The sequence below is a fragment of the Dama dama genome, chromosome 9 (assembly GCF_033118175.1).
Source record: "Dama dama isolate Ldn47 chromosome 9, ASM3311817v1, whole genome shotgun sequence".
NCBI lineage: Eukaryota > Metazoa > Chordata > Mammalia > Artiodactyla > Cervidae > Dama > Dama dama.
In genome coordinates this window covers 25,972,167-25,998,006 of record NC_083689.1, presented here as the reverse complement: position 1 = coordinate 25,998,006, position 25,840 = coordinate 25,972,167, and the positions used below count along the sequence as shown (strand labels likewise).

Here is a 25,840-nt window from a genome sequence, read left to right as displayed (position 1 = left end):
ACTTGAAAAGACCCTGATGTTGGGAAAGATGGAAGGCAGGAGGAGAAGGGGACAATGGAGGATGAGATGGTTGGATGGCATCACCGACTCAAGGGACATGAGTTTGGGAGTTGGTGATGGACAGGGAGGCCTGGCGTGCTGCGGTTCACGGGGTCATAGAGAGTCGGACATGACTGAGCGACTGAACTGAACTGAACTGAATTGCCCACTAAATGAAATTCACCTACCTAGCAACTACACCTCATGAACTGATTTCCCTGATCTTCCCTTAACTGTTAGACTTCCCCAGTGTTCTGCCTTTGCTTCTTTTTGCCTACCAACTGTACACTAGAGATTTTTAAATCTCTACCTTGTTCCAGAGCAGCATACCCCTATCATTATTAGGTTGCTCAAGTTACCACATATTTCTACATCAAAATCAAAATATTTAAAGCCAAAGTCATGATCCATTCTCCTTAGTTTTGGATTTCAAGCAGCTCTGTCATGTTGACGCTCCAGATCTGACTAGAGTAACCCAGCCTAAACCTAGGCTATACCACATGTATGTGTGCCCAGAATGAATTATCAACTGCACTGGGTGGGGATTGGGGGCATCTGCCCTTGCCCAGCTCCTCTTCCTCGTAGGGAGACAGAGAAACTTCAGACCTATCAATGTGTATTTGGAAACAGAGTTAAGAAGGTCACCTGAAAGTGAGACCCTAGAAAACGAAAATCCCTAGAAGCCCTTGAGTCAACTGGCCTCCTTTCAGGGAAGCCAGCCAAGGAATGACAGCTTGGAATTGAGGGGAATCTAAATGACTCATTCGGTGGCAGCAAGCTATGGAATGAACCAAAGGGCAAATAGACTCATTTAATAAAAAAAAAAAAAAGAAAAGAAAAAAAAATGTAGACCTTAAAATGTCAAGCCATTAAGTGCTCTCAAAAGTATTTTTATTTATTAAAGACACTAAATATTTACCTACAAAATGGGAGAAAACATTTGAAAATTATTTATCTGGTAAGGGTCTAGTATCTGGAACATATAAATAACACTTACAACTCAACAATAAAAAGACGAAGAGCATAACTTTTAAATGCCAGAGGATCTGAGTAGACATTCCTCCAAAGAAGATATACATAAGGCCAATAAGCTCTATTGCAAAATCACAATGAGATACTACTTCATATGCCAAAAGATGGATGATAGTAAGTGTTGGTAAGAATATAGACAATCAAGACACTCATACTGCTGCTGGGAATGTAAAATTGTTCAACCACTTTGGAAAACAGCCTATCAATCCTCTAATTATTAACCACAGAGTCACCATATAACTCTGTGATTTTACTTCTAGCTATATGCTCAACAGAAATGAAAACACACATCCACACAAAAGTTGTATCTGAATGTTTATAACTCCTCATTATTAATAATAACTCAAAGGCTGAAACAACTCAAATGGCCATGAATACATTATTATTATTAGACCACAAAAAGGAAAGAAGTACTGGTATATACTAACCTTGAAAATATGCTAAACTAAAAGAAGTTAGTCACAAAAGGCTACATATGATTTTATTCACATAAATATGAATAAATGGCTAGGAAATCTATTGAGATAAAAAGTGGATTAGCGGTTGCTTGGGACCAGATAGTGGAATGGAGGAATAAAGTGATAATGGCAATGGTTAAAAGGAATGGGGTTTCTTTGTGAGGTGATAAAAATGTTCTAAATTGACTGGGGTGATGATGGTATATATTCGTGTATATACTAAAAAACATTTTATATTCTAAATAGGTGAACTGTACCTCAATAAAGCTGTTTCTAAAAGTCCACCACAAAAACATGTTAAATGTATAGTTACCATGTAACCCATTAATTCGACTTCTACTTCTAGGTATACACCCAAGAAAACTGAGAACATATATCCACACAAAGACTTGTCCATGAACACTCATAGCACTGCTATTCATTCAAATACCCATAAACGGATGAATTAGTAAATAAAATGTGATATATCCTTAACATGAGATATTATTCAGCCATAAATAAACAAAATACTGATAAATGCTGTAACATGGATGAATCTTAAAAATATTATGGTATGTGAAAGCAGTTAGACACAAAAAGCCACATACTGTATGATACAATTTATATGGAATGGCCACAATAAGCAAACTTTAAAGAGACAGAAAGTAGATTAGTAACTTCCAGAAACTGGAGGATGAGATGGAAAGAATGATAAGTGACTGCTAAGGGGGTGATGAAAAATGTTCTTTAATTAGATTGTAGTAGTGGTTGCACAAGCTTATGAGTATACTAAAAGTCACTGAATTCATACTTCAGCAAGGTGAATTTTAAAAAATGTGAATTATAGCTCAATTTTAAAAAGATGTTGATATTTACAAAATAGTCAATTAATTAGTTTTATAGGGGAAAAATCATTTTTAAACACATTTCTCATATATATATATATATGTATTTTTTTAACCCAAAAGATAAAACAAAAATGAATTAAAAAAACAGCCATTTTCTAGGAAAAATATTAATCTTTAGAATACTGGAAAGACTGTGAGTGGGGTGTTTACAGAATACCTTTTTCCCATCTTGCAAAAGTGATGTTTGGTTAACTCTCAGCTCTGTTTCACTAAGAATCTGATAAATGTAAGAATGTCAACTATATTACTAGGTGACACTGCTTAGGGTAAAAATGATATCTAATAGTGAGGAACTATACATGCAATGTAAATTTTAAAAATGCTAGAAAACACACATTTTGGGCTTCTCTGACTCTTGTAATTAGGCATGCCCCTTGTGGGGACCCTGGAAGCTACATCTAGGTGTTATTATAAAAGATACTGAATCTTATCTCCTTGAATCTGCCTCTCTCCAGACTGCTATGCAAGCTACTATATGAACTTCTGTGAGGACTGCTTGCACTGAAGAGACACACCTGATCTTACCCTACTTGCAAGCTGTATACCTGCTCTTCAGTTGAACCTCAGAAGAACTCTGGTTGGGTAAGAGGCAAATTATAGATTCTTAGACGAAAATACAGGGAGAAAACTTCATGACATTGTATTTAATAATGACTTCTTCGATATGTCACAAAAGCACAGACAACAAAAACAAGAACAAAAGATAAACTGGACTACATGTCAATGTATGGCAAAAACCACCACAATATTGTAAAGTAATTAGCCTCCAATTAAATTAAATAATTTAAAAATTAAATTTTAAAAAATGTAAAAGTTTTGTGCATCAGAGGGTACTATCAACAGAATGAAAAGCTAACCCACAGAATGGGAGAAAATATTTGTAAACCATATATCTGATAAGGGGTTCATATCTAGAATATATAAAGAACTCTCACAACTCAACAACAAAAAAATTTACAACCTGATTTTAAAAATGAACAAAGGACTTGAACTGAGATTTCTCAAAAGAAGATATAAAATGACCAATAAGCACGTGAAAAGATGCTCAGCATCATTAGCCATTCAGTCAGTCAGTCAGTTCAATCGCTCAGTCATGTCTGACTCTTTACAACCCCATGAATCGCAGCACGCCAGGCCTCCCTGTCTATCACCAACTCCCGGAGTTTACTCAAACTCATGCCCATCAAGTTGGTGATGCCATCCAACCATCTCATCCTCTGTCGTCCCCATCTCCTCCTGCCCCCAATCCCTCCTAGCATCAGGGTCTTTCCCAATGAGTCAACTCTTCGCATGAGGTGGCCAAAGTATTGGAGTTTCAGCTTCAGTATCAGTCCTTCCAATGAACACCCTGGACTGATCTCCTTTAGGATGGACTGATTGGATCTCCTTGCAGTCCAAGGGACTCAAGAGTCTTCTCCAACACCACAGTTCAAGAGAAATACAAATCGAAACCACAAGGAGATACCATCTTACACCCGCTATTAAAACACACACACACACACACAGAAAATAATAAGTGTTGACAAAGATGTAGAGAAATTGGAACCCTTGTAAATTGTTGGTGGGAATGTAAAATAGTGCAGCTGACATGGAAAATAGTATGGTGGTTCCTCAAAAAGCTACAGTAAGAGTTACCAAAGGACCAGCAATTCCACTTCAAGTAATATACCAAATGAATTCAAAACAGGGTCACAAAGAGATATTTGTATACCCATGTCCATAGCAACATTATTTACAATAGCCAAAAGATGGAAGCAACCAAATGTCCAACAACAGAAGAATGGATAAACAAAATGTGGTACATTCATACAATGGGATATTATTCAGTCTTAAATAAGGATGTAAGTTCTGACATATTCTTCAACATGGATGAACTGCGAAGACATTATGCTGAGTGAAATAAGTCAGTCACAAAAAAGACAAATACCATATGGTTCATTTATATGAAATGCCTAGAACAGTCAAATTGAAAGACACAAAAAGTAGAATGGTGGTTACAAGGGACTGGAGGAGGAAGGAATGGGGAATTTACTATTCAATGGGTATGAAATTTCAGTTTTGCAAGATGAAAAATTTCTGAGTATGGATGATGGTTACAGCAATGTGAATGTACTTGAACTGTATATTTAAAAATGATTACAAGGGTAAACTTTATGTTATGTATTTTTGCCACAATAAAAAATTTTTAAAAGAAGAAAAATATTTCTTTCATGTATAGTAGTATATAAGAGTACTTCCAGTGAAAATACATTTATGCAACAGAAAATACAGACATTACTGAATATGTGCAATATTCTCCTAGTCTAGAAGAAATAGAAAAATAGGGAGAACAGAGAGCCAGAAAATAGATACTACAAGTGCTAAATGCTAATAATAACACTTACCTCTAAACCAGGTGTTTGTGAAGATGGAGTACTTGTTAACAGGCCTTTGCTTTTCTTATCAGAAGTACTGGAACATATGTTCTATCAATATTTTGTGAAACAGAGAATTGAACAGCAGAAAGAAATAAATTAATACAGTAAACACAAAATTTTATACTAGATCATAATGTGTCACAGTAATAACATTTTAATCTACTAATTCAATTTAAAATCACTAGACAGGTAACTAAAGAACTGTTTGACTTGAGCTAGGTTAAACAACTTCCAAAAATACTCCAAATGGTACAAATAATAAACCTCTTTGAATAGGTGTAAGTATATGCTGAGAAGCCTGGAACCCAAACTCATAAAATTTGAACATCATAGGGAAGTTGAGTTAGGTTTCTTTTTTTCTTTCATCTTTTCATCCTTTCATTCTTCTGGCTTAGAAATCTCTTAAACTAGTTGTTCAAGACACAATTTGGAATATTTATTAGGAAACTTTTATCAAAAAGTTTATAAGTACTTTTACTTAGTACACTAAGTCTGTTAGCTCTCTAATTTATTAGCTAAATAATCTTTCAATATGTTCATCTGAACAACAGGAATTGTCATGCAAATGTTACATATGAAACATGCTGCTCCAATGAAGGAGCACAGTTATCTGATAGCTCCCAGCTGCAACATCTTTAGAATCTGCTTCAGCTTTTAGGTTGAGGCCATTACTTTCTTCGGCAAGCCTCAGTCAACATCTGAACATAGCAGCCCAATGTAACATTCCTGTAATGGACAATCTATGCTGAGACCTCCCCACTGGGAGAGCTTTTGTCAGCTCTGCATTGAAGACTGAGGCTATTTCACCCCAATCTGCCTTCCTCCCTGCTTTCCTTTCTCCAGTATTACCCCCTCCAATGTGCCACTTGAACTCTTAATTCTGCCGAATAATCTTTCCCAGTGGTCTCAAGCAAACCAATTGTCAACTGTCAGTCCATTTAAAACATACCTGCCTGTATATAGCTGTAAGTATATAGATTCTCAGCAATTTTTCCTAGCTTTGCTAAGAAATTATGTACATCTAAATCTTTCTAAGAAGTACATTTTCATTTTACAGTCTTTTCAAGAATCAGCTAATAAAAGGCCAGTGCTTACCAATGCAGGTTTGAGAGGCTGAGGCAGCAGAACTTTAGCAACTGATTCACCTGCACTGCTTTCTACAACAGACCTCTGGTGAGATGATGAAACCTTGAGTTTTAGATGACGACAGCTTAAGGTTGTTTGAAAATTTGTATCTCTAGGTTCAGGATCTTTTTCAGGCTGAAACAAATTCAGAATCCTGACACATTTCACAGTGCTAAAAAAATATTTTTTTGTATCACTTCTCAGATGTCCTACTTTTATTGTTATATGGATGTGTGTTATAATTAAAATGGGATATGTATTTCTATCTATAATTCTCTCAACTTCAAAGTTTAAACTTAAAAACTTTTTCTCAAAAATAAGTAAAGCATTCTTCATTCCTGCTATAGTATTTTTGATCTCAAGCATTCCTTTTCTGATTATTTCTTAGAATTTCCATCTCTCTGCTTATGTTGCATGTTGTCTACTTTTTCCTGTAACTGCCTTAGCATATTAATTATAGTTATTTTATATTTCTGGTCTGATAATTCTAACACTACTGTAATATCTGACTCTGGTTCCAATGCTTATTCAGTTTCTTTAAACAGTAATTTCTGGCCTTTAGTATGGCTTGTAATTTTTGCTAAAAGGTGGACATGTTGTACTGGATAATAACAACTGTGGTGAATAGTCTTTAACAATTCACTGATAAATTGTGGGGGGAGAGGGGAAGCCTTCTACAATTCTATGATTAAGTCAGTATTTTATTGAGCCTATGCCCCTGGACTGTGAACATCACCAGTTCTTCTTAGTTCGCCTCCCCTCAAATTGAGACAGGATGGCTAGAAAGGACCATCCTGTAGTAGTTGGGTACTTCCATTCCCCGATATGGAAGGCTGGAGGGAGCTAGAATAGGGTAATTTTCTTTCTCCGCTTGGAAGGGCAGAGCTGGCTGGAATCAGGTATTTCCCTTCCCCAGGTAGGCTAGGCTCTGCTAAAATCCCAGCAAGTTAGGATCTTAAAGCCTGCTGACAGCAGGCTTTGTTAAGAAGAACAGAATATTCTGAGATATTTCAAAATGGTTTCCTTTACCTTCCCACTACCAGAACTATGAGGGTATTCTTCACTGATATTCATTATGAGGATGTGGTAGAGTTTCTGCAGGTAAAACTCACAGAAATGTGGAGGTTCCTCTGATGAATGGGTTCGTCTTAAGTTGTCTACAATGAGCCTTCAGAAATTCATCAATGACATTTTTGGTTTTCCCACCCCAGCACTGGTTCTCAGAGAGGTTTCTGTTCATGTGTTTCTGCTCTGGAAGGTCAATATTCTCTGTATCCACCTGTCTGTCTTTCCATGATCTGGTGTAGCAGTTTACCATGTGACCTTACTTCTTTGACAGATCTATAAAGCGTTGCTCATTTTTCAGTTTGCACAGGTTTCTACTTGCTAGGACAGAGCAATGTTTTCTAAATTCCTTTCATGTTAGATCAGAAACTGGAAGTCCTCCAATTTTCCAAAATTCTTTATAACATGACCTGCAAGCAGCACTCGGCAAAACTGGCCCCTCTCCCTTTTAGGAGCAAAAGTCCTCCTCCCATATCTTCTATGATACAATATGCTGTTTATTTTCCCCTCCTCTCTGTCCACTGTTTCTTTTCCATCTGACTGTAGGATTTTCCAAGAATTGATCCTGGATCCCTTTCTCTTCCTTACTCTCTAGATACTCTTTCCCAAGTGATTTCATCCAATACTATACGATCTAAAATTTCTATAATATTGTACACTCCTCTTTTATTTTTCTGACCTGCAAACTTGCAGCCAGTGGTGCTTCCAACATTTTCATCTTCATGTGCCTTCAGACCTCCTACTTTTCCTATCACATTATATAGGATATCACATCACCTTTATCCATCAAAGCTGCTTAAGACACAAACCTAGAAGTCTTTCTTGACACTACTTACTCTTTTTGCCTCTATATTCAATCCATGAACTCTACAGGCAAAATATCTTGAATCCATGCATATTTTTCCATATCTGCTACAAAACATCCTAGTTAAAGCTACCACAATCTCTCACCAAAAATCTTTGTAACTTTGTATTTATGAATCTTCTTGCTAACATTCGTGCCCTCTCTCAATCTGCTCCCCAGTTATACAGTGAAAGTACGGTAGAGTGAAAAAAGTATAGGCTTCAGATCAAGGAAGACTTGCCAAAAATTTCTCAAGCATATTGGGTAACACTTAACCTCATTTTTCTCAGCTATCAAATAGCTAAAAAATAAATGAAAGACTTACCTAACAGGAATGCTACAAAAACATATAATTAACAAAAACTGCTTGGAATAATGCTTACATTGAGTAGCCACTCAAATAGTAGCTACTTTTATATACAAAGTCAAGTCCGAATTCCTTCCCAAAGACCACTGGATTTCAGGCCTAATGTACTGATTTATAATTCCTTAGCATAGAACACTATTTTGACTAGAGAGCAAATGCATTATTGTCACTTTAAATTACTAAAAGATATCCAATTATCCAAAAAGAAAATGGAAAAATTGTACATTTTAATCCTCTTTCATTAAATTTATATAGAGTATATATACATGTAACAATAATGTAATCTGATAAACTCCAAAAATGTTTTCAATTATTGGCTTAAATAGCTGAAAAATAATTCATAATAAAGTATTGTCTAAAAGAAAAAAGTATTTTCTATATTAACGAAACTTATGGTTTATAAGGTTATTCTGCTTCAATACTTACTTTTTCTTTCTTTTCCCCAGGGGTCGAAGGGTAATTTTTCTCAGCAAGTAAAACTCCACTAGATGCATTATCTATAACAAAAATATACTATAGTGTTAATTATTTAACCTGTTGTTACATCTAAAGTACAGAAAAGAGAACTCAAATTTGAAAAAAAAAATGGATTTTAATGATTGATTTTGTAATAGTTTTAGAAGAAAAACTTAGTATATGTTGAACAACCTAACTTGAACAACCTGACAGGAGAAAGAATTCTTAAAATATCTTTATCTCAAAATCTCCAGGTTTCATAGGAATAAATAAACTGTATATAAAAGATTTATCTTTCAATTAGTAGAAAAAGTTGAATGGAACTTGAATTCTTAATTATCCTTCCATTTCCATTCTCTTTCTACTATAACGTTTTTACTAGCATTTAAAACATACTCAAGCCTCTTTATTTTTAAAAAATTTATTTTTTAATTGAAGGATAATTGCTTTACAGAATTTTGTTGTTTTCTGTCAAACCTCAGCATGAATCAGCCATAGGTATACATATATCCCCTCCCTTTTGAACCTCCCTCCCATCTCCTACCCATCCTACCCCTCTAGGTTGATACAGAATTCCCTCTTTGAGTTTCCTGAGACATACAGTAAATTCCTGTTGGCTATCTATTTTACATATGGGAATGTAAGTTTCCATGTTACTCTGTCCATACATCTCACCCTCTCCTCCCCTCTCCCCATGTCCATAAGTCTATTCCCTATGTCTGTCTGTCCACTGCTGCCCTGTAAATAAATTCTTCAGTACCATTTTTCTAGATTCTGTATATATGAGTTAGAATATGATATTTATCTTTCTCTTTCTGACTTACTTCAGTCTGTATAATTGGCTCTAGGTTCATCCACCTCATTAGAACAGACTCAAATGCATTCCTTTTTATGGCTGAGTAATATTCCATTGTGTATATGTACCACAACTTCTTTATCCATTCATCTGTCGATGGTTACTTCCTTGATGGTTACATTGAGGTTACTTCCATGTTCTAGCTATTGTAAATAGTGCTGCAATGAACAATGGTATTACATGCGTCTTTTTCAATTTTGGTTTCCTCAGGGTATATGCCTAGGAGTAGGATCGCTGGGTCATATGGTGGTTTTATTCCTAGTTTTTTAAGGAATCTCCCTGCCATCATCCATAGTGGCTCTATCAATTTACATTCCCACCAACAGTGAAAGAGCATTCCCTTTTCTCCACACCCTCTCCAGCATTTATTGTTTGTAGACTTTTTGATGATGGCCATTCTGACCAGTGTGAAGTGGTATCTCCTTGTAGTTTTGATTTGCATTTCTCTAATAATGAGTGATATTGAGCATCTTTTCATGTGTTTATTAGCCATCTGTCTGTCTTCTTTGGAGAAATGTCTGTTTAGGTCTTTTTCCCACTTTTTGACTGGGTTGTTTGTTTTTCTGGCATTGACTTGTATGAGCTGCTTGTAAAGTTTGGAAATTAATCCTTTGTCAGTTGTTTCATTTGCTATTATTTTCTCCCATTCTGAGGCTTGTCTTTTCACCTTGCTTGTAGTTTCCTTTGCTGTGCAACAGCTTTTAAGTTTAATCAGGTCCCACTTGTTTACTTTTGTTTTTGTTTCCATTACTCTAGGAGGTGGGTCATAGAGGATCTTGCTTTGATTTATGTCATCGAATGTTCTGCCTATGCTTTCCTCTAAGAGTTTTATGGTTTCTGGTGTTACATTTAGGTCTTTAATCCATTTCCAGTTTATCTTTGTGTATGGTGTTAGGAAGTGTTCTAATTTCATTCTTTTACATGTAGCTGTCCAGTTTTCCCAGCACCATTTGTTGAAGAGGTCTTTGCCACATTGTCTTTGCCCCATTGTATATTCTTGCCTCCTTTGTCAAAAAAAAAAAAAAAAAAAGGTACCCATAGGTGCATGGGTTTATTTCTGGGCTTTCTGTCTTGTTCCATTGGTCTGTATTTCTGTCTTTGTGCCAGTGCCATGCTGTCTTGATGACAGTAGCGTTGTAGTATAACCTGAAGTCAGGAAGGCTGACTCCTCCAGCTCCATTCTTTCTCAAGACTCCTTTGGCTATTGGGGATCTTTTGTGCTTCCATATGAATTGTGAAATTTTTTGTTCTAGTTCTGTGGGAAATGCCATTGGTAATTTGATAGGGATCTCGTTGAATCTGTATTTTGCGTTTGGTAGTATAGTCATGTTCACAATATTGATTCTTCCTACTCAGGAACATGGAATATCTCTACATCTGTTTATGTCAGCTTTCATTTCTTTCATCAGTGGCTTATAATTTTCTGTGTACAGTTCTTTTGTCTCCTTAGGCAAGTTTATTCCTAGATATTTTATTCTTTTTGTTGCAGTGGTGAATAGGATTGATTCCTTAATTTTGCTTTCTGATTTTTCATTGTTAGCATATAGAAATGCAAGTGATTTCTGTGTATTGATTTTGTATCCTGTGACTTTGCTGAGTTCACTGATTAGCTCTAGTAATTTTCTGATAGTATCTTTAGGGTTTTCTACGTACACTATGCTGTCATCTGCAAACAGTGAGAGGTTTACTTCTTCTTTTCTGATCTGGATTCCTTTTATTTCTTTTTCTTCTCTGATTGCTGTAGCTCAGACTTCCAGAACTATGTTCATTAACAGTGGTGAAAGTGGACACGCTTGTCTTGTTCCTGATGTTAGGGGGAATGCTTTCAGGTTTTCACCACTGAGAATAATGTTAACTTTATCGGTACCCCACACTTAACAGTTACATAGCTTCTTATGTAACTTCATAGGCTTCATGTAGTTTCATCTCCCTCTAAAGTCCACTGTCCACACTGTATACCCAAAATATTAATACAAATCTAACATCTGCTTAAAACCCTTCAAAGGTTTTTTATTACCCTCAAGTTAAAACTTAAGCTCTTCAAACTGGCATACAAACTCTTGTTTTTCTAATCCTTGTACTACATATTATAGCCTCACTGCAGAGGCTAATATGTTGCTAGATTAAATACAGGATGCCCATTTAAATTTCAGATGGATGACCAATTTTTTTTTACTGTAAATATTTTCCATGTAATAGTGCTGTCTATGCAATGTTTACAATACAATTCTATTAAAAATTATTTGCTGCTTATCTGAATTTCAAGTTTCAGGCATTGTGTATTTTTGTTTGCTAAATTTGGCAACCTTTGAGGCTAATTATCCCTCTCTTCTTCATCTTCCAATGTAGAGAGAAGCTGCAGGTTTGATAGTTCTGTAAAAGATAAAATTAGTACCAGGACTTGGTAACAAATTAGAGACAGGAATGACAAAGCAGAAGGTTTTGAGGATGGTCCCATGTTTCAGTTCATCAAGCTACATTTGCTGAGTTGGAGGACACTGGACAACGAAGACTGGGCTAAGCCTTGGCTGTGACAATTCATCGACAATTTCTGTTTAACCTCTTGGAAACTTCTGTTATAGCTGCTTCTAACTGTTGAAGTGTTCCATTCACATTCTTTTTACATGTCTATTTTTAAATTTTCTCTTCATAAATGACACATCTACTCTTACGGCTTCAAAACCTCTATATCTGACTCTAAATGTTTATCTACAGCCACAGTCTCTGCCCTGAACTCTGGGCTCTTGTGTCACAAATTGTCTTCATGACATCCCCAACTGAAGGTTAATACGCCTCTTGGTGTTTTGTTGTTTTTTTTTTTTTCCCTTGATGTTTTAATATTTTACTAAGGTAATCCATATATACAATAGTGGGAACAACTCTTGTATTTACATGGATTCATCCACATAGTTATCCCCTAGATCAAGACATAAAATATTTCCAACACCGCAGAAGTTTCTTTCCATTCTTCACATTTTCTTTCCCAGTTAGTATCTCCCCAAGAAAAGAAATGCAAAAAAGCAAAATGGCTGTCTGAGCAGCCCTTACAAATAGCTGTGTAAGGAAGAGAACTGAAAAGCAAAGGAGAAAAGGAAAGATATACCCATTTGAATGCAGAGTTCCAAAGAATAGCACGGAGAGATAAGAAAGCCTTCCTCAGTGGTCAATGCAAAGAAACAGAGGAAAACAATAGAATGGGAAAGACTAGAGATCTCGTCAAGAAAATTAGAGATACCAAGGGAACATTCCATGCAAAGATGGGCTCAATAAAGGGCAGAAATGGTAGGGACCTAATAGAAGCAGAAGATATTAAGAAGCGGTGGCAAGAATACACAGAAGAACTGTACAAAAAAGATTTTCACGACCCAGATAATCATGATGGTGTGATCACTCACCTAGAGCCAGACATCCTAGAATGTGAAGTCAAGTGGGCCTTAGGAAGCATCACTACGAAGAAAGCTACTGGGTGATGGAATTCCAGTTGAACTATTCCGAATCCTAAAAGATGATACTGTGATAGTGCTGCACTCAATATGCCAGCAAATTTGGAAAACTCAGCAGTGGCCACAAGACTGGAAAAGGTCAGTTTTCATTCCAATCCCTAAGAAAGGCAATGCCAGAGAATGCTCAAACTATTGCACAATTGCACTCATCTCACACACTAGTAAAGTAATGCTCAAAATTCTCCAAGCCAGGCTTCAACAATACATGAACCATGAACTTCCAGATGTTCAAGCTGGTTTTAGAAAAGGCAGGGGAACCAGAGACCAAATTTCCAACATCTGCTGGATCATCAAAAAAGCAAGAGAGTTCCAGAAAAACATCAATTTCAGCTCTATTGACTATGCCAAAGCCTTTGACTCTGTGGATCACTATAAACTGTGCAAAATTTTGAAAGAGATAGGAATACCAAATCACCTGACCTGCCTCTTGAGAAATCTGTATGCAGGTCTGGAAGCAACAGTTAGAACTGGACATGGAACAACAGACTGGTTCCAAACAGGAAAGGGAGTACGTCAAGGCTGTATATTGTCACCATGCTTATTTAACTTATATGCAGAGTACATCATGAGAAATGCTGGGCTGGATGGAGCACAAGCTGGAATCAAGATTTCCAGGAGAAATATCAATAACCTGAGATATGCAGATGACACCACCCTTATGGCAGAAAGCGAAGAAGAACAAAAAAGCCTCTTGATGAAAGTGAAAGAGGAGAGTGAAAAAGTTGGCTTAAAGCTCAACATTCAGAAAACTAAGATCATGGCATCCGGTCCCATCACTTCATGGCAAATAGATGGGGAAACAGTGGCTGATTTTATTTTTGGGGGCTCCAAAATCACTGCAGATGGTGATTGCAGCCATGAAATTAAAAGACGCTTACTCCTTGGAAGGAAAGTTATGACCAACCTAGACAGCATATTAAAAAACAGAGACATTACTTTGTCAACCAACAAAGGTCCGTCTAGTCAAGGCTATGGTTTTTCCAGTAATCATGTATGGATGTGAGAGTTGGACTATAAAGAAAGCTGAGAGACAAAGAATTGATGCTTTTGCACTGTTGTGTTGGAGAAGACTCTTGAGAGTCCCTTGGACTGCAAGGAGATCCAACCAGTCCATCCTAAAAGAGATCAGTCCTGAGTGTTCATTGGAAGGACTGATGTTGAAGCCGAAACTCCGAAACTTTGTCCACCTGATGTGAAGAGCTGACTCATTTGAAAAGACCCTGATGCTGGGAAAGATTGAAGGCAGGAGGAGAAGGGGATGACAGAGGAGGAGATGATTGGATGGCATCACCAACTCAATGGACATGAGTTTGAGTAAATTCCAGGTGCTGGTGGTGGACAGGGAGGCCCGGTGTGCTCCAGTCCATGGGGTCGCAAAGAGTCAGATACGACTAAGTGACTGAACTGAACTGATCTCCCTTTCTAAAGATTATCATTATTCTGACTTCTGTCTTCCAGAATAGTCTTGCCTGATCTTGAGCTTCATATATATTGAATATATTGAGTATATGCATATTTGTGTATTTATTCTTTTGTGGAACATTACGTAGATGAGCTGACAGAACAAAGTTAATATGTGCAAATCAAAGTCTCTTAGTCACTCTCCTAACTTGCTCTGCCCTACAATGTCCCTATTGCAAGAAATGATACCAATATTCATCTAGTTGCTCAAACCGATAACTTAAGAGTCATTCTTGACTTTTCTCTCTTACCCATTAAGGAGCCTAATCAGAAAATCCTGGCCCATCTGCCTTTAAAATATATTTTAAATCAGACCACTGCTACCACTTAAGTCTCAAATACTATTATTTGACCATTCCAATAGTTTATCTGACAATGTTTTCTTGCTTCCACTCTTGCCCCCTTTCTCTTGCCCCCTATTCTCTGCATAGTAGCAACAGTAATAATTCTAAAATATGCACATTATGTCCTTCCTCTACTCTAAATGTACTTATCAGAACATTTAGAAAAATATTCCTCCTCCTTGCGATGGCTTATAAGACTACATTATACTACTTGCTCTGTGACCACAATTCAACCATTAATTTTTTTTTAAATTAACACTTCATCAGAAATTTTTTTTAAGTATTTTTAAATTAATTATTTTTATTTTTGGCTGCTCTGTGTCTTTGTTGCTGCGCATGGGCTTTCCTTACTTGCAGCAAGCAGGGACCACTCTTCTTGTCATAAGTGGGCTTTTTGTTGCAGTGGCTTCTCTTGTTGAGGAGCACAGGCTCTGGTTTCAGTACACAGCGGCCCACTAATTGTGGCTTGCAGGTTCCAGAGCCTGGGCTCAGTAGTTGTAGCACATGGGCTTAGTTGCTCTGTGGCATGTGGAATCTTCTCAGGCCAGGGACTGAACCCATGTCCCCTGTATTGGCAGGTAGATGCTTATCCACTGAGCCACCAGGGATGTCCTCAACTATTCATTTTCACTTCCTTATTTTGCTCCAGTCACACTAACCTCTTTTCTTCAAACATGCTAAACACATTCCCATCTCATGGCCTTTTCTCTTATTATTCCCTTTGCCTGGCATGCTCTGCCCTCAGATTTCTCACATAGCCCACTCTCTCACTTCATTCAAGCTCTGTGCAAATGTCACATCCTCAGAAAGGCCTACCCTGATTAACTTGGCCAAAACAGCATCCCTAGCCACACTCTGTGTTTTTACCTTCCTTTTTGTCCCACATTACTCTTATTTCTGACATTGTTATATGTACTTGTTTATCTGTTTATTATCTTTCTTTCTCTACTATAACATATACCATGTTAGGGCAAGGAATCTGTCATGCTCCCCAGCAACTAAAACAGTTTGTGTTACACCATGAGTGCTTAATAAATATTTGCTGAATGAGGGAAATTAATGAATGATGAGATAAGGTATCTCTGCATCATCCAAGGGGGGATGTCCACAGGCAGCTGCATCCAGAGAAGAGAGTCACGAATGGAAAATTTGGATGTCCTGCCTTTTATAGGACTCTTATACATATCAGTGGGTAGACTGAAAGGAGATTAAAATCTAGGAATCAGCCTTTAAGAACTCCCACATTTAACAACTAATAGCAGTAGATAAGATTGCTAAGAAGGTTGAGCAGAAGTCTGAGAAGTAATTTCTTGTTTATTTCTAGTACTCGACTATTGGATCCTTGAGGTCAGAAATATAGCCATTTCTCGGTTTCCAAATATTTAGTTTAGAGCCTGAAAAACAACTGGAACAAATGGATTTGTTGAATTAAGGAATATGTGGAGAATACCACTAGAGCAAAATGTGATTAATTTTAAAATTTAAGTCAATCAACCACATAATAATAATACAAAAACGTACGTAATTACAGAATGACTATTCAGCCTTACTACCAGGCTTTATAGATATTTTCCACTGCAAATAGAAGCTTTTTATTTGCCAAGATGTAGATAAAATCATGATTGTTTTTGGTACCCTTACCAACTTTCCCTTTCATACTTTCTTCTCTTGTTCACAAGCTCCTTAATCTTTGATCTGTAAACCAAATCTTTCTTCTAATGCTCATCCTCCAGGGTAGTAGGTGTTACTCTTTTCAAGGATGTGTGCTTTTACAAGTTTAGTTTTTATCACCAGATTCATTTCCCTTAGGATGGAAACCACCTTAATCGTTTTTATACCCATACTTCCTAATACCTAGCATTTTCTAAATGCTCATTAAGATAATTGCTTAAAGTAAAATTAACACCAAAAATTCTTTTTTTTTCCCCAGCTCACACAGACCTTTATATGCATCAGGAACAAAGCACGCAATTCTTTAAATTTATCCCTAAACAAATGCTATAAAACTTACTGCAGGAAATAAAGAAAATAGAAATCTGAAATGAAGCAGATGTTAATAAGGTTGTAAATGTCTTGCTAAGATTATTCTAATAATAAACTGCATAATAGAGGGCCAAAAAATGCAAGGCATTTTGTTGTTTCTTTTATTTTTCAATCATCACACATAACTTCAATGTATCTGTTAACTGATTACCTTCTTCTCCTATGATTGAAATTTACGAGGACAGGGGAAATACATCACTCCCTGTTGGTATATATATTAATGCCTAGTATAGAACATATACTAAGTAGATGTTTATTAAATGAATTAATGATAGGTACTGTGGGGATAGTTAAGACCTAACCTCAGACATCTTCATTTCTTAAAGACAACCGCACATTAAAAAGCACTCAGTTTCCTGGGCTACCAGTTTTCTTAACATACACCATACTGTGACAAAAATAAAGAAATAGAGGATTATAAAAATGATTAGTTACATTATTAATTACCTGATTCTGAATATGAACCTGATTCAAATTTCATTATTAATTACCTGCTTCTGCCTTTGGTTTTGGAGAAATACTTTGGTCTGCTAACATCGTCATGCTAGAATAAGAACAAATTAATGGAATTCTTTTACTCTTTCAGTAACTTCTGAGAATCTTTAAATAATACTTAAAATAAGGACATTTCTATGCAATCAATTATCCTGTAGAAAAAATACAACTAGTTAGAAAAATGTTAATATATCTATATGAACTAATAGTTTTTTGAAAAGGCAATTATGTGCATCCATCAGTGTGAGACAACATGTACAGAGCAAAGCATAGTATTTATTTTTTTATTTTTTAATTAATTAATTTATTTTAATTGGAGGCTAATTACTTTACAATATTGTAATTACTTTACAGTTGTTGTAATTACAATAATTACAATGATGTAATTCACCATACATCAACACAAATCAGCTACGGGTGTACACGTGTCCCCCATCCTGAAACTCCCTCCCACTTCCCTCCCCATCCCATCCCTCTGGGTCGTCCGAGTGCACTGGCCCTGAGCGCCCTGTCTCACGCATCGAACCTGGACTGGCGATCTATTTCACATATGGTAATATACATGTTTCAAAGCTGTTCTTTCTTTTTTTTTTTTAATGTCTTTATCACTTTTATTTATTTATTTATTTATTTTGGTTTTTGTCATACATTGACATGAATCAGCCATGGATTTACATGTATTCCCCATCCCGATCCCCCGTCCCACCTCCCTCTCCACCTGATTCCTCTGGGTCTTCCCAGTGCACCAGGCCCGAGCACTTGTCTCATGCATCCAGCCTGGGCTGGTGGTCTGTTTCACCCTAGATAATATACATGTTTCGATGCTGTTCTCTCTAAACATCCCATCCTCGCCACCTCCCACAGAGTCCAAAAGTCTGTTCTGTACATCTGTGTCTCTTTTTCTGTTTTGCATATAGGGTTATCGTTACCATCTTTCTAAATTCCATATATATGCATTAGTATACTGTATTGGTCTTTATCTTTCTGGCTTACTTCACTCTGTATAATGGGCTCCAGTTTCATCCATCTCATTAGAACTGATTCAAATGAATTCTTTTTAATGGCTGAGTAATATTCCATGGTGTATATGTACCATAGCTTCCTTATCCATTCGTCTGCTGATGGGCATCTAGGTTAAAGCTATTCTTTCAAATCATCCCCCCCTCACCTTCTCCCACAGAGTCCAAAAGTCTGTTCTTTATCTCTGTGTCTCTTTTGCTGTCTCGCATATAGGGTCATCATTATCGTCTTTCTAAATTCCATATATATGTGTTAATGCACTGTATTGGTATTTTTCTTTCTGACTTACTTCACTCTGTATAATAGGCTCCAGTTTCATCCACCTCATTAGAACTGGTTCAAACGCATTCTTTCTAATGACTGAGTAATATTCCATTCTTCATATGTACCACAGCTTTCTTATCCATTCATCTGCTAATGGACATCTAGGTTGCTTCTATGGCCTAGCTATTGTAAACAGTGCTGTGATGAACATTGGGGTACACGTGTCTCTTTCAATTCTGGTTTCCTCAGTGTGTATGCCCAGCAGTGGGATTGCTTGGGTTGTATGGCAGTTCTATTTCCAGTTTTTTAAGGAATCTCCACACTGTTCTCTATAGTGGCTGTACTAGTTTGCATTCCCACCAACAGTGGTAAGAGGGTTCCCTTTTCTCCACCCCCTCTCTAGCATTTAAAATCAGATAGATCTCAATTTAAAGCTCAGGTCTGCTACTTACACTTGAGTGGCCTTGGGAAAATTACTTAACCTGTTTTGAGTCATGATCATCTCATTTATGCAAAAAGAATAGCAGTCTTGTCTTCTAGGATTCTTCTGGTAAGGATCTCAAGTAACATGAGAGATAATGCTTTAAAAAATTAATATTCTTTTTCTGTTTTATACTTTGATAAATGAGACTGCCCCCAATCAAATGTGTGAAAGAGGAATAGTTATTATTGAAGTAAGCCAGAAAGAAAAACACCAATACAGTATACTAAGGCACATATATGGAATTTAGAAAGATGGTAATGATAACCCTGTATGTGAGACAGCAAAAGAGACACAGATGTACAGAACAGTCTTTTGGACTCTGTGGGAGAGGGCAAGGGTGGGATGATATGGGAGAATGGCATTGAAACATGTAAATTATCATATGTGAAACAAATCGCTAGTCCAGGTTCGATGCATGATACAGGGTGCTCGGGGCTGGTGCACTGGGATAACCCAGAGAGATGGGATGGGGAGGGAGGTGGGAGGCGGGTTCAGGATAGGGAACATATGTACACCCATGGTGGATTCATGTCAATATATGGCAAAACCAATATGATATTGTAAAGTTAAAAAATAAATTAAAAAAACTGAAAGAGAAATAAACTTCTTCTGTTTATGAGTCAAAAAAAAAAAAATACAAAAAGATCAAAGCTCAGCCTTTGATCACCAAAGTGGGATTTCTGAGTCCCCAGTGGACTTGAAAACTAACTGTGAAAAGATTATTTTTAAATTCCTATTACTGCTTTAGTGAAAAGTTGAACTCAGTAAGCAAAAAGAATTTTACTCCTTCCTATTTCCCCTTTAAATTCATCCTGTCAAAAAGACAAATTTAAAACTATAATTCAAAGACGCATATACCCCTATGGTCATAGCAGCAGTATTCACAATAACCAAGACATGGAAACAACCTACATGTCCATCAACAGCTGAATGGATAGAGAAGACTTGGTGCATGTACAATGGAATATACATATACATACGTATATAAAATACTACTCAACCACAAAACAGGGTAAAATAATGCCATTTGCAGCAACACAAACGCAACTAGAGATTATCATGTAACTTATATATGGAATCTAAAATATGACACAAATGAACCTATCTATGAAATAGCAGAATCAGAGACATAGAGAACAGACTGGTGATTACCAAGCAGGAAGGAGTTACAGGAGGGATAGAGTGGGAGGTTGAGGTTAGCAGATGTAAGCTTTTATATATTGAGTGAATAAACAACTGCATAGGGAACATACTGTATAGAATAGAGAACTATTAATATATTCAATATCCTATGATAAACCATAAAGGAAAATAATACTTAAAAAAGAATATGTATGTATAACTCAATAACTTTGCTGCACAGCAGAAATTAACACAACATTGTAAGTCAACTATACTTCAATTGTAAAAATTGGAAAAAAAGAAACAAATACAACAAATACAATACAAATACAATAAATCCATCCTGTCAAAAATAGTACTTTTTTGCCCCCAAAGGAAATTTCATGTGTTTTCTACTGTTTTCATGGTACTCTCTGGTAATAAACACACACTTTTAGGTAATAAAAACCCCACTATTAGTCTTCTTCAAATCTAGAGGCACTGAAACAGTCTGAAAATAAAACCCAGCCTTTTAGCACAAGTAGCTTGAGAAGCACTGCACCGTTATGGTGATGCCTGCTGAAGAGAGGGTGTCTTACTCATGTCCACACGGAGAACTTGCTCTCACTGCCTACCTACCGTTCAGCCTGTCTACTCCTGTTAACAGCATAAAACATTCCTCATTACTTTTGCCTCTTTAACCTGCTGGATGTCTTCAGAATATGTCACAAGAAAACCTGGATTCTGTGCTATCACCATCTAGTGGCTAAAAGCGGACAATGTCAGCTTCTACAGGCTTCTCAGGAAAATTGCTTGGGGAAACTGTTTTGGATTTTCAGAGCTGCACTGGGGTAACAAGCAGAAACTCCTCTGCCAGGTTTGTGATAACTGTAAATCACGGAACTTGGCTGCAAAGCAAAGACAAACGAGCACACCCATACCTCGGACTTAAGATTTAAAGCAAGATTAACAGTTACAGTGTTTCCCTGGTGGCTCAGATGGTAAAGGATCTGACAGCAATGCAGGAGACCCAGGTTTAGTCCCTGGGTTGGGAAGATCCCCTGGAGAAGGAAATGGCAATCCACTCCAGTATTCTTGCCTTGAGAATTCCATGGACAGGGGCCTGGCAGGCTATGGTTCATGGGGTTGCAAAGAGTCGAACATGACTGAGAAACTAAAATACATAATATCACAACACCCAACTCTTATTATTTAATTTAAACCTCTTCCTTTTCCCAACCTAGCTCTGAGTTAGACTCCTGAAGTGAGGAAAGCAACTATAGTTTTTTTCCCCCCTCTATTTCTTATTCTTTTTCCTCCCCCATTTGCTAACTACTCTTTAAGATTCTTTGGCATTGGAGCAGCAGGAAGGAATTGTAGGAAAAAATAGGAAAGGTCTATCCTGATCTTAATTGATACTATTATAACATGTCCTTGGTGCCCTTTGGGTATGAAAGATAACCAAATGCTGACTCTTTCAAACCTGAAGTATCATTTTTTGAAGAGTTCAAGATAAGATTTCCCTATCCCTAGGATGCTCTCACTTGCTGCTCTTTATGATGTTCTCAGATTTTGCATTTGATGATACAATTTCCAGCCTTGTTTTTTTAAAATATATTTTTCATTGTGTTTTTAAATTTTTTTATTTATTTGGCTGCACCAGGTCTTAACTGTGGCACACAGGATCTTTAGTTGCAGCATGTGAACTCTTAGTTGCAGCATGTGGATCTAGGTCTCTGACCAGGGATTGAACCCAGAACCCCTGCATTAGGAGCTTGGAGTCTTACCACTGGACCACCATGGAAGTCCCTCCAACCTCTTTCAGTCAAGTTTATTTTGTCTTATCCAAGAAGTCATACTGGACATAGTCCCTTTCAAGATGATTCCTTCTGTGGGATCTATCTCTGACATCTTGGAAATGTGCACAAATCTTTGCTGTGCAAAACTCTGAAAGTATATCTAGTGTCCTCTTTATCAGCCACTCCACAGCATCTAACTGACCTTCTTGCTTTGAATCTTTCCAGATGTGAGTCAGAAACCAAATTCCAGGGAATACATGTTGAACTTTCCAAATGGTTCTCTGGGGGCTTCTTCTCTTGTGCTGTAGTGAGGGAGAAATTTCTCTCTCTCCTTGCATATGACACGAACAACTCTTATCAAAGAAATAAACATTTAAAAAATATTTATTCATTTTTTAATTGAAGGATAACTGTTTTACACAATTGTGTTGGTTTCTGCCAAACATCAACAAAAATATCCTCAATCATTTCATCCTCTCAGTGCATTCTTACTCTTTTTTTCAAATAACTTGGAGATTGGTGATGGGCTAATGATGAAAGAATTAGGTTTTGATCTCATCTATTATAAGCTTGACATACATGCTACTACACAGAATGGGGGATAGAGTAATTGTCATTTTATTTTGTTCTCATCTATTGAGGTCACTTTCCAAACTCTAAGACCACATGGAAGTACATTTAACATCTTGCTAGTTCTCAAGGTTTCACAAACCAAAGGCAATGCAGAGGTGGTGGTCAAATTTAGAACCAAAATACCTGGCATAGGGCTACTGTGTCTAGGAGAGTTTACCATGAATGTTGCAGAAAGAAAATGAAGTCAAAGTATGGGTGGAGAACTTCAATGAGACTTAAGGGGCTTAGGGTAGTAACAAAAGCTAAGGTGAGGAAGAATCAGCAATGGAGAACTTCAGGCCCAAAATAAGGCTGCAAGTTCATCAATGACTTTATCAGTAGAGTGCAGCCCAGGTACAGAACTAGCCTTGAAACCTGCAGCACAAATCAGTAAAAATTCAGAGACAACTCATGGGACCCAGACACTCTCAAGACCCAACTTCACTTCTCCCCCACCTCTGGCCTATACATCTATATTTACAGTGATGATTTGCCCAAACTGGGACCCTTCTGAGAGTAAAAGTCAGCTCTATTAAAGATTATGTCACAATAGCAGGTACATACTGGGACTGTCTCAGGTAAATCATGAGGCACAACCATCCTCAGGAATAGTTTCATACTTCACCATTCAGCCCTTCAGTGGATCCTGTTAGTCCTGCTTTGAAAATATATCCAAACTCTGACCTCTCACTATCTCTTCCCTTGCCACTCTGGTCCATAGTCCAATATTTCTTGTTCAGTTAGGCCAGTATTCTCCTAACTATAATTTCCCTAATTCTTTGCCTTATCATAGTCTGTTCTCAATACAGCAGCTAGGATGATTCTTTCAAAACATAAGCCATATCACATCATCCTTCTAAACCCTTCCACAGCCTTAAAATTCACTTATACTTGCCTAAAATGCTTTATATGATCTGGATCTTGGTTCTCTCACTTATCTCCCACCTCACTACTCCTCCTCACTTCACACCCGGAGCCCAAGCCTTCCTGCCGTGGGGATGGCTCCAGCTAGTCCCTCTACCTGGAATGTTCTTTTCTCCAATGAATTACACAGCTTGGTCTATCTACTTCTTATGTCTCTGCTCAAATACTACCTTTTCAATGGTGAGTCTCTGACCACACTACTTAAAAGAGCAAGTCTCTACCCTAATACTCTGTAGTCCTCTATCTTGCTTTATTTCTCTCCATAGCATTTACTACCATATAGCATGGTATAAATTTACTTGCTTGTTAACTTATTGTTAATATCCTCCAACTAGAACGTGGACTCAATTAAGGCAGAAATTTTGTTTTTAATCAATTTTGTTCACTACAATAATTATATAGTTAGACAGATAGACAGACAGACAGACGAATAGATGGAAAATATACTCCAGTAATCAGAACAGTCCTGGCATATAGTGAGTCTTCAACAAATACTGAATAAACAAACACCTGAATCTGTGGGCTAACAATCATACTTGCTATATAACTATAAGAACAAAAAGCATTAAAAACACAACAACTTTAAAAAATGTTAGTTCTTACACTTTTCTGTGGCACTTCTGATAGTCTTCTGAAGAGGTATCTAAGGGGGAAGAAAGATCTATTAGGAATATAATTCAGGGGAGGGAAATCAAGATGGCAGAATAGGAGAACATGGAGTTCACCTCCCACAGCAAACATATAAAAAATATATCCACATGTGGAATAATTATCATGGAAAACTAACTGGGAAATGTCTATACAATCAAAGCTGTAAGAAAGATCTCCACATAACCAGCTGGGATGAGAAAAAAAAGGCATCAGGTCAGGACCTGTGCCCCTGGGAGGAATCTGTAATGAAATAAAACATCTGTGTGGGTAGACCCTTCCCTGGGGAGCATTAATTTAAGCCCAACCTGGTCATCACAGTCCTGGGGTCCTGTGTGCATGAGACAAACATCCTTTCCTGCTCAGAAATCCACTGAGATGACAGTAGGGCTGGAATGAGGAGTCCGCACATGCTGGCTTGCCAAAAATCAGGGCAAAGAGAACCTCATGGCACCTCCCAACCCAAAAGGGGAAGTACCCCAGCCCCACTCACTCTGCACCACAGCCTGAGGCAGGTTCTGGGCAAAGACTTGGTCTAGCTACACAGAGACACACTGGAGTGCCTGAGGCGTGACCTGGATGGAACTGTGGTGGCCATTATCTTGCATGCATGTAGGGTGGCATCAAACGTGTGTGAAGAAAGGCTTTGGGACCCAGGAGGAGAGAAAGGCTTTGGAACCCAGGAGGACCACACAGGTACCACTGGATTTCAAAATCTTCAAATCACCAGAGGATCATCTAAGAGAGAGGGCTATTCATCAAGGAGGCTGACTTTAAGGGATGACTTCAGCTGGAGGATACAGATCCTGGTGCCAGTATGAGGGTCTGCAGAAGTGGCACAGCATGCCTTCAGAGTAGATGTTGTCAACACTCCTTCTTGACTACTGAGGAAACTCAAGCACAGGGAACTTCAGAGATCAAGCCCTGAGCCTTTGGAGTGGGAGCACTGACTCCAAGACCCTAGACTACTGGAGAACAAACCCCAGGGAGTATCAAATAGTGAGAACTCACACAAAGGAAACCACTTGAATATAAGACCCAGCATCACCCAAACACCAGTAGCACCCTGTGCAGGACACCTCATCTAAACAACAAGCAAAACAAAAATACAAACCCAATCATCAGCAGACAGGATTACCACCTCACTCAGCCTTGCCCATCAGAGGAAAAACAAACAAACGAACAAAAACTCAGCACAAATCTCACCCTATACAAAGCTTACACAAACCACTGGACCAACCTTAGGAAGGCAGAAACCAAAAGGAAGAAAGAATTCAACCTTGAAGCCTTGGAAAATGAGATCTCAAACACTATAAGTTTTTTAAGAAATGAGAAGGCAGAGAAATGAAGGAACAAATGAAGGAACAAACTAGAAACACAGAAGTCCAAATAAATGAAGAGGAAATAGGCAAACTACCTGAAAAACAACTCAGAATAATGATAGTAAAGATGATCAAAAACCTTGAAAGCAAAATGCAAGAATCAATTAACAAAGACTTAGAAGGAGGAGCCAAGATGGCGGAGGAATAGGACGGGGAGACCACTTTCTCCCCTACAAATTCATCAAAAGAACATTTGAATGCTGAGCAAACTTCA

General features: G+C 37.5%; 1 protein-coding gene across 1 annotated transcript in view; it reads right to left on the bottom strand.

The window, feature by feature from the left end:
- The window catches only part of MEIKIN (meiotic kinetochore factor), a 119,476-nt gene that overhangs the window by 50,632 nt on the left and 43,004 nt on the right, over window positions 1-25,840 (bottom strand). Inside the window, exons 7-10 of the mRNA XM_061152175.1 lie at window positions 24,200-24,239; window positions 17,389-17,441; window positions 8,661-8,731; window positions 4,801-4,881 (exon numbers count right to left, since the gene is read on the bottom strand). Of these exons, the coding sequence (XP_061008158.1) occupies window positions 4,801-4,881; window positions 8,661-8,731; window positions 17,389-17,441; window positions 24,200-24,239 (245 nt within the window). The remainder of the gene's footprint in view (window positions 1-4,800; window positions 4,882-8,660; window positions 8,732-17,388; window positions 17,442-24,199; window positions 24,240-25,840) is intronic.